This window comes from Ammospiza caudacuta, chromosome 18 (genome assembly GCF_027887145.1).
Source record: "Ammospiza caudacuta isolate bAmmCau1 chromosome 18, bAmmCau1.pri, whole genome shotgun sequence".
Taxonomy (NCBI): domain Eukaryota; kingdom Metazoa; phylum Chordata; class Aves; order Passeriformes; family Passerellidae; genus Ammospiza; species Ammospiza caudacuta.
The window spans coordinates 13204305-13213609 of NC_080610.1; the positions used below are offsets into that span (position 1 = coordinate 13204305).

Consider the following 9305-nt stretch of genomic DNA (forward strand, 5'->3'; position numbering starts at 1 on the left):
AAATGAGCTGGGTTATTTGGAATTCCATTAGCTGATTCTCACACCAGAAAAATGTAACAATTACACACAAAATAGAATTGATTTTTTTTTTTCCAAATGGCTCAGTGCACAGGTTTTTTTCTATTGTCACATCTCAGAAAAGCTAAAGATAAGTGCCTGTGCTGTCTGTGCACGGTGCTGTTGTGGTTTGCAGATTTTACTGCCAGGGGTCATGTATCAGGTATGGCAGAGAGATGAGGCCACCTGGTACAGACAGAGGTGGCCAGCCAGGGCTTTCCATGCTGCAAGTCAGCATTAACACTTCTCAGCCTGTATTCAGGCCCTAAATGTGAGGTCTGTTCTGGGAGGGGAACGTGCACATTGCCACTGCACTCAGTGGCCTGGTCAGGCTGGGCTGAAAGGCCATTTCTCCTCATTCCTGGATTTTCCCCTCATTCCTGGTCTTTCCCCCTCATTCCTGGTCTTTCCCCCTCATTCCTGGCCATTCCCCCTCATCCCAACCCTGCATTCACAGCAGTCAAGGGCTGTGGGTCTGTAAATTCTGACACCTGTACGAGTGAGGCTGTGACTCCCCTCAGGATGTCACCAGGATAAATTAATTACAGAAGGATCAGGATCTCATCTGCATGGCCTCACTGTTGGCCTCAAGCTGGAAGGAGCAGTGATCATGCCTGCTTCAAAAATGTAAGAGACCTCAGCCAGGATCACTTTTCCCAGCTGCACAGCTGAGACAAGGAGATCTGATCCTTCATATCAAGGATTCATTTTGTCCAATGACAAAAAGGTTTCTTTGTGTTTCCTCTTCTGTCTCATTTATGAACCTACCAATACTTCCATTATTTTCCATGTTTGTATCATTATTCTGTCCTGTTACACAGAACCAAATAATGATAAAATCTTTTTATGTTTCCTTTAGAGAACAGTATACACGAATAATCCTTGAACAAGAAAACCTTGGGAAGGTAAGAATGAGGCTTTTACCTTGTACAGCCATTGTACAGTTTGTATTTTTGTGGGGCTGTGGTCAGTCTTTTATAAAAAGCATTGTGCAGCCTACAACGAAAATTCCATCACTGCTGGCATTGGTAATTAATACCCTGGAAAAGGATCCTGCTCCCTCCTCAGGGCTTGATTTCCTGCAGGGAATAGCATGGGCTGCTCTAAGGGATAGGCAAACAGCTCAATGTGACAGCACATTCCCTGAAAACCATTTGGATAAGACCCTGAGCAGGGCATAAGGAACTGTGCCAGCTCAGATTTTCTGTTGTATATAAAGCAACCTGTTGAAGACAATAAATTGTGAGCCTGTCACCCTTATCACTGCTGCTAAAGGCCAGGGGATCAGCAGTGTCAGACAAAAGCAGTTGTCCAGTTTTAATCTTGTCTGAAGCTCAGATCAGCAGGGACGAGGCTGGGCTTAGCAAGTCACACCAAAGAGCTTTTATTAATTTCCTTTTCTTACTCAGTCTGAGTGATTTTTACAGGTATGGGCTGCCTCTCTTAATAATCAGGAGGGGGTTTAATTGTAAAACGTGGATTTCGTGTTAGAGTATCTTGGTGTGAATCCATTGCAGGTTGTACCTTGATACTGCAAGGGCTCTGCATGGAAATGATGTCAGATTTTTAGCATAAGTTCTCAAGAAGATAAGACTAGACAGTTAAAAACCATGGAAATAGTTGTCAATCCATACAAAGATCTAAGTCCCAGGTGTTAATGCCTTTAGCACTTGCAAGGAGTGTTATCAGTGTGAACAAAACAATATTTCCATAGCATATAAAAATCTCTGTCACTCCAAGCTGCTTATGTGAGCAACTTTTGTGGTGTAGAGCTGTTGCAGAAATCTGATATTTGTGTATTTTTAACAGAAACTACGAGAGAAACAGAAAGTTGTCCGGGAAAGTCACGGGCCGAATATGAAGCAAATGAAAATGTGGCAGGACTTTGAGAAATTAATGGAATGTAAGAGAGAATGTTTTCTGAAACAACAAAATCAAGCAGCCATTGGTCAGATCATTCAGGAAGGAGGTAAAGATAGGCTTGTGTTATGAGTGCTTCCTCCTGATACCCACATGGAGTAGGAGGACTCTTGTTAAATACCGTTGCTTTCATCAATTCTACAGTTTTTGTACATGGTTTGGTTTTGGTGCATAAACAGAGAGAGCAAAGAGCCCCTCTGGAAGCTTTTGCTCCGTGTCTCAGTGCCCATGTGCCATGGCTGGAAGCTTTGGGAGGGCTGCACTGGGCTGAACCTGCTCATAAATCTGTGTTTCAGGAGGCCAGGAATGGCATCTGCAGGGAGATCAAAGGGAAACAAATCCTCTGCAGGGTCACAGAAAACTCATGTAATTGCTCTGCCTCTCATTCTCTATCGATAAGGTTACATTTCTGCAAGGCCTGAGAGTCTTGATGTTGTATAATTGTGGCCCTCCTGGCTTGGCCCTGCTGTCCCCATTGTCCTTACCCAGGCAGTGTGGCAGCAGGAGCTGCTGGCCTGGCCCCAGCACTGCTGCCCATTCTTTCCTTGCACGGTTGAGCTCAGCTGATTGCCTGCAGAACAATCACTTGGATTCTGAGCTTTTTCCATTATCTTTTGCTGCTGTTGTTTTTAACAGAAGATTTTTCCTTGCACATTTACCCCCTCTGTATTTTCTGAGAGTGAAAATGTAAAGGGAGCTCGGCTGAAGCTTTCCCCAGGGAGGAGTTTGGAGCTGTTTTGTCTGCACAGTGCAATTCCAAAGGGATTACACACACACAGAGGGTCACCCCAGGGCTGGAGGTTATCCATGGATGCAGATATGGCCCAGGGGTTCTTGCATCTGGCCTGGAGTGCAGCCCTGAGCTGGGAGCCTCAGGCAGCTGTCCCTGCCCTCAGAGGTGGCCCAGGGGCACAGGGATGGAGGTGAGGACTGAGTGTCCCTCACACGTCACCACTGCAGAGGAGCAGCTCCTGGCCCTGTCACAGATCAGCAGCACAGAGATAATTCTGGGGGACAGAGCTCCTGCTGCTCTCCTTTGGCTTACTGGATTCCTAGATAGGTTGGTGGGGTTTTTTATAGTTTTTCCTGCTTGAAGTAGAGTGTCTTTTTCAGGATGTAAAAAAAGTAATTTTGCTTTCTTTGATACCTAACTATGAGACCTTCTGCTGGTTTCTATATCCAGAGTATGGTAATTATATATAGAGTTCCTGGTTTGCCTTTGCATTAAATACATTTGTTAACAGGACTAAAATAAAAGCAGGCAAAACTACATTTTGACTGTATGGTATTCTTCTTTTTTACATTTTTTAGGTGAAAGAAGGAAATTGTTGATGGCTGGGTCACAGGAAAAATGGGTTATTTAATGACATTTATTTGAGAAGCTTCCAAAGGGCTCAGGGTGTGAGGAGTGGGTCTCACAGATCCCAGGACATCCTCATGCCACCCTCCCACGCTGCCAAATAGCTGGAGATAGTTTTTCCCAACAGCTGCACACTGACCCCACTGTCCCAGGCCAGGAAGAGGAGCAGGGTGCCCCTGGCACAGGGGGGAAGGAAGGCACAGGCACAGGTGGAGCTGTGCCACCACCCCCTGCCTCCAGGAGCTGATTGCTGCAGGATTCAGTGAGGCAGGGCAGGAATCCCTGCAGGGAATGCTCAGGAAAGGCCAGGCTGTGTGGGTGGGCACTGCCATCTCCAGAGACACCTGGGGGCTTTGTGCCATCATCCCCTGCCCAGGTGCAGAGCTGCAGGAGCCATGGCAAAGCCATCCCTGGACTGCTGAAGGCTTGACAGCAACAGGACACTAACAGACAAGGAGATGTGAGACACACTGAAAACATGGGATAATCACCAAAAATGGACATTTAGGTTACTCAGGGATCAGCCTGTGGTTCAGAGTCACTGACAGGGCAGGGAGAAAGGGGATTTCATAGACTGGAAGTCAAAACTTTTACCCAAACCTTAGAAATCCTATTTGACTGGACCATTTACACAAAGATGTATGACAGGGATTAGCCTGCTGCCCAGGGAAAAGCAATGCCTTGGAAATTCACAGCAGTGATGTGGAGTAAGACTGAGTACAATCATTTGCTGGTTTTCTGTTCAGTTACCCTAAAAATAGTTCATCTTTCTTCCTTATAAAAACAGTTTATTGCTAGTTACTCAAAGATGACGTGATTGTTGTTCTGATCTGATTAGTGCTCTGTCATTTGTGCTGCACCAAGAAAGGGCACACATTATACACTGCAGCAGCAGCAAAATGACTTTCTGAGATGAAGCAAAAAATCATAATAACTGTTATCAAAGGAAAATTGGAAAACTCAAACACTATTTTTAGCTTTTTATACAAGTGGACATATAATAGATGCAGCTTTAATGGATTCTCTTCACTGGCTTTTCTACCTAGTTCAGGATTTGATGGGAGCATTCAAAAATCTTGGAATTTCACAGTTTTATCTCCCTATCTTGCTACAAAAAAAGCTAACTTCTCAAATTTTCACTTTGTTATTACTAATAGCCTGGCTGGTTAATAAGATTAAACATTCTAAATGGCAAAATACTTGCATTTCTATTGGGAAGGTCCAAATAAATCAAAAATTTAGGTAAATTTGAGGCAGCAGCACTTACCAGATTTGTCCCAGCTGGAACACCAATCCAAACAGTCACATGAGCAACAGCTCACTTTGGTTCCAAAGACTTCTCCTTATTCCTGTCCAGAACTGGATGAGGAGGCATCCATCCCAGCTATAAAACTACTGCAATATTCTGCAGCTTTGGGGGATTTAGTGATGTTGATTTCAGCTGACCTTGGAGCTACAGCGAGATCCACATGGACCTGAGAGATGAAATAGTTCCAGACATCAGAAACTGGCATGGGAAAGCAGCACATCCACTGTGTTTTAGTAGCAGTCATTTACCATCAGGGTATCAGATAATCTGGTTTACATTAAAGCTACCATCTTACTTCCACTTGAACTATAATAACTAAAATGGATGTTATAAAACTTCCTTTGCTACCCAAACCTAGGATTGCTTATTTTCATCTCTTTGCTGTCATGGACATTACTCCTGAGGATGTCACATGCATATAGGTGCCCGCAAAAGCCATGAAGGGTTTTGTGTTTAAACGTTCCAGTTTGCAGAGCTTTCTTGACAAGACTTCCCTGCAGTTGATGCTGCTCTCAGTTGCAGAACAGGCTGCAGCACAGGTGGCAGCAGTGCCTGGAGATGCCCATGGATCAGGTACTGCCTGTGGAATCAATGTACTGCCCACGGGATCAATGTGGGATCTTGCTTAGGAGCTGCAGGTGATGGATCATGTTCTCCCCATGGAATCAATGTACTGCCCATGGATCAGGTACTGCCCATGGGATCAATGTAGTGCCCATGGATCAGGTACTGACCACGGATCAGGTACTGCCCATGGGATCAATGTACTGCCCATGGATCAGGTACTGTCCATGGGATCAATGTAGTGCCCATGGATCATGTAGTGCCCATGGATCAGGTACTGCCCATGGGATCAATGTACTGCCCATGGATCAGGTACTGCCCATGGGATCAGTGTAGTGCCCATGGATCAGGTACTGCCCATGGGATCAGTGTAGTGCCCATGGATCATGTACTGCCCATGGATCAGGTACTGCCCATGGGATCAATGTACTGCCCATGGATCAGGTACTGCCCATGGATCAGGTACTGCCCATGGGATCAATGTACTGCCCATGGATCAGGTACTGCCCATGGGATCAGTGTAGTGCCCATGGATCAGGTACTGCCCATGGGATCAGTGTAGTGCCCATGGATCATGTACTGCCCATGGATCAGGTACTGCCCATGGGATCAATGTACTGCCCATGGATCAGGTACTGCCCATGGATCAGGTACTGCCCATGGGATCAGTGTGGGATCTGGCTCAGGAGCTGCAGGTGCAGCTCAGAGCTGGGATCAGTGTTGTGTGTCTGCCCAGAGGCAGCAGGAGCTCACTCCCTGTGCCTGTCCCATGGAGCCACGGATGCAGAGCCCATGGATCCCCTCTGGCAGTGCTTGGCCAGCCCGGAGCCAGCTCCCCCAGGGTGGCAGATGGTCACTGACTGAGCTCTGTCACCTGAAGTGTCCCCTTGGGGGAAGGCTGTGACACAGCGTGGGACCCTCCTCCATCCCCCTGGCCGGGACAGGGGCAGCTCTGGGTTGGTTCTGTCTGGCCCTGTTTGCTCAGAGCCCATTCCAAGGCAAATCCCAGCAGTGCCCGGGTTATCGCTGCCGGCAGGAGGTTCCTGCCCCGGGAACGCCGTTAACCCTTCAGCTGCCTGGCTGCAGTGCACCGTAACGGGACTGACACCCCCGGCCTGCCGGCGCTCCAGTAAGGAAGTGTTACACGAATCAACAACTTTATCACAAGGTCCCACCTGTCTGGCACCACCCACGGGGAGAGTTGTTTTCTAACAATCAGAATCTGACCTATTTCCAGCTCGTTTAAAGAGTTCTTTAAATTCTCTCTGAATTTAAAGCGGGCTCTCCAAACTCCCGAGGCAATCCGTGTTATTCCAAGGGCAGTGGGTGAAAAGGGCATTTGTCACACTGATTCCCTGATTCCTGTGGTGTCATCCTGGGTGAGCAGCTCTGGGGACTTGCAGAGGGAGCAAACATGTCCCAAATAATCAGCACGAACCGGGAGACAAACCTGACTTTCACAAGCCCTGACTTCAGTGGGAGTTTTGCCAAAACAAGGTCTGCTGGATTTAGCTCTGTTCTTCATCCTGACAGAACAAGCAGGAATTAAAGGGCCCATCATCAGATTTATGGCACACTGAAAATAAAAATAACAGTAATTATCTAAAATAACGCCTTTCAGCCAACACAAATCAATGTCCCATTGGACATGTTCTAATTTATAACAAAAATTAAATGTTTGTGCAAGATTTTCTCAGCACAAACAATTGAAATAACAAGTCTTGAGCAAAGTGGTTTGATTTTTCGTAGACATTTACGAGAGGCTGCTGCACAAATCCAGTGCTGAAATATTGAGTGTTTATCATTTGACTAAAACTGTATTCTTTCCCTTGTATTTAAAGCCATTATTTATATTTATTATTTAAAAGTGTATTTTTCCCTCTTTTTTTGCCATTCCATTCTGCATAGTAATGAAAAAACTCAATTTTTGCTAATTAGGATACACACATCCAGCATTTGTTAAAAGCCAGGAGCTGGAGTTTTTTTCCTCCAAATGGATCTACTCAAGCCAATGTCTATTTTCCTGCTTCAGTTCAGTCTCTTAATACACAGTGAGATGTCATTTTTAAGCTTCTGAATTTTATTGCAACTGCTCAAGTTCTAAACCCACTCATTTATACAATAAGCACTTAATTAAGTCTACTCTTGAAATAGGATAAAGCCCAAACCTGCACTTTTTGCTAATACCAGAAAAATGCAGTTGACAGGAATATGGGAAATGGGATCTTACCGGCTACCAAAGAGAAATTCCTTTCTCTCTCCCTGCTTATTTTTCCTGGAATGGAATAGGAAATTTGCTTTGCTCTTTGGGAGCAACAACAACAAAACCATAAAGATTTACATCACATACAAATAATGACCAAGTAAGGGAAATAATGAGGGAACCAATCTCCCAATTTCTTTATACATTTTACAACTGGTTCATACTGAAAAAAAACCCCTAAAAATCATTAAGATTCTCTGCAGTTAAAATTTGGGGATGTTTGGTTTTTTGAAACTGGATTACTCTTTTTTAAACAGCAGTTGAAATTCTAAGGTTATAAAGCATTAATAATTCAGCAGTTGACTTGGTTTACACTACCACAGCATTTTCTGGTGAGTAAACCAGGGTTTAGGCATTTCTTTGCAGTTATTATAGAAGTTTTACAGCCATTAGTGAAGAATTACCAAGAGCAAAAATGACTGATTAATTACTTTGGAATTCTAAAAATGGAAACATTTAAAATTAAAATCACATTAAAATTGTACATTTTGCTTATCAACTGCTATTTAAATGATGCAGTGCCCTAAAGCAGCTTTCTGTGGACTGCAGCATTAAAACCTTGGAGCTTTTATAAAGTATTTATAAAACACTGTCCCCATCTCCCTCGTTGTGTGCTCGGAGCCTGCCGTGTTTTTATAGCGCGTTAAAAAGCAAACAGAACTATCAGAGCACGGAAAGTCACCCACAGACAGCCTGTTCCACAAATATTTCACACTGATGTTGCATCTTCTGGCCCAAAGGGTTTCTGCCCTTGGTTTTCCGTTCTGTGGGCTCAGGAAGCAGTGAGGGAGGCAGTTCATGCTCCTGGGGCAGCGAGGGCAATGGGCAGTGCCAGGGACGGGGCAGTGCCAGCACCACCCTGACATTAGATCTCCTCCAGAAAAATCTCCCACAGCTCCTGACCAGGCTCCAACAGTGGCTCACTCACAGGGGGCTCTTGCTGTGGTGTTACTGCTCCTTTTGTGGTTTTTATTTACTATGCTGCACTTCAATATTTCTATGGGAAATGCAGCACTTTAAACTCTCACACCATGAAGGTTCTTTTCTGCTTCTTGGTTTAATTGAAGGCTGATCATAAAACACAAAGAGAGGGAAAGAGGGAACTCATATACTGGAAAAAGCACTATAAATATTTTCCTGGGGTCATGGACACAACCTTGTATCACTTCACCCAGTGTTGTGGAAAGAATTAGACAACCCTTTCATGAAATCTCTGAAAGGTGTTTACAATTCAATCCCAAATTAATGTGGCTTTTTCTTTAAAGAAAACATCCCCTAACCCTTAATTCTGTTATCAAATTTATTTCCAGCCTTTGAGGGGATTCACTTGCTGGTGACTTGGCAGTGTCAGACAAATGTTTGACTTTTATTCTGACACTTGTTGAAGAATTTGATTGAAACTATATATGTCTAGATAACACCCAACAAAGTGCCCCTCTTGCGTTTGTTTCGAGGTATTTTTGGAAACAACAGAGGCGACCTTGGACAGAGCTGCTTTTCCAATTTAGGAATTCATTTGGTCTAAGAGAGTAAAATTATACTCTTTAATCCTTTCGTGTACCCACAAACAAGACAGTTTAATTTTATGCTACTGCAGAATTGTTTTTCTGAACCTTCTTGGCATTGTTGATCTGTTTAGGATACGAATTAGTTTGGGTAATCAACAGCTACTTTCAAATGTACACATAAATAGTTTCTGATGTATCACATGGCCCTTAAAAGTATTGTGTAATCCAGAATCTCAGCAGCCCTTTATGTAACACCTTTGCTCCTCTAGAACCAGTGCCAATAAAAGGTGTTTGCCTTTGTCTTTGCTTAGAAAAATGGGATTT

The 9305-nt window shown here is 44.3% G+C and overlaps 1 protein-coding gene across 1 annotated transcript in view; it reads left to right on the forward strand.

Annotated features, from left to right (window-relative positions):
- The window catches only part of IFT81 (intraflagellar transport 81), a 36489-nt gene extending 33447 nt beyond the window's left edge, over window positions 1-3042 (forward strand). The window contains exons 17-18 of the mRNA XM_058816743.1: window positions 917-962; window positions 1867-3042. Coding sequence (XP_058672726.1) covers window positions 917-962; window positions 1867-2049 — 229 coding nt within the window. The 3' untranslated portion in view covers window positions 2050-3042. The remainder of the gene's footprint in view (window positions 1-916; window positions 963-1866) is intronic.
- The last annotated feature ends 6263 nt before the right edge of the window (window positions 3043-9305 follow it).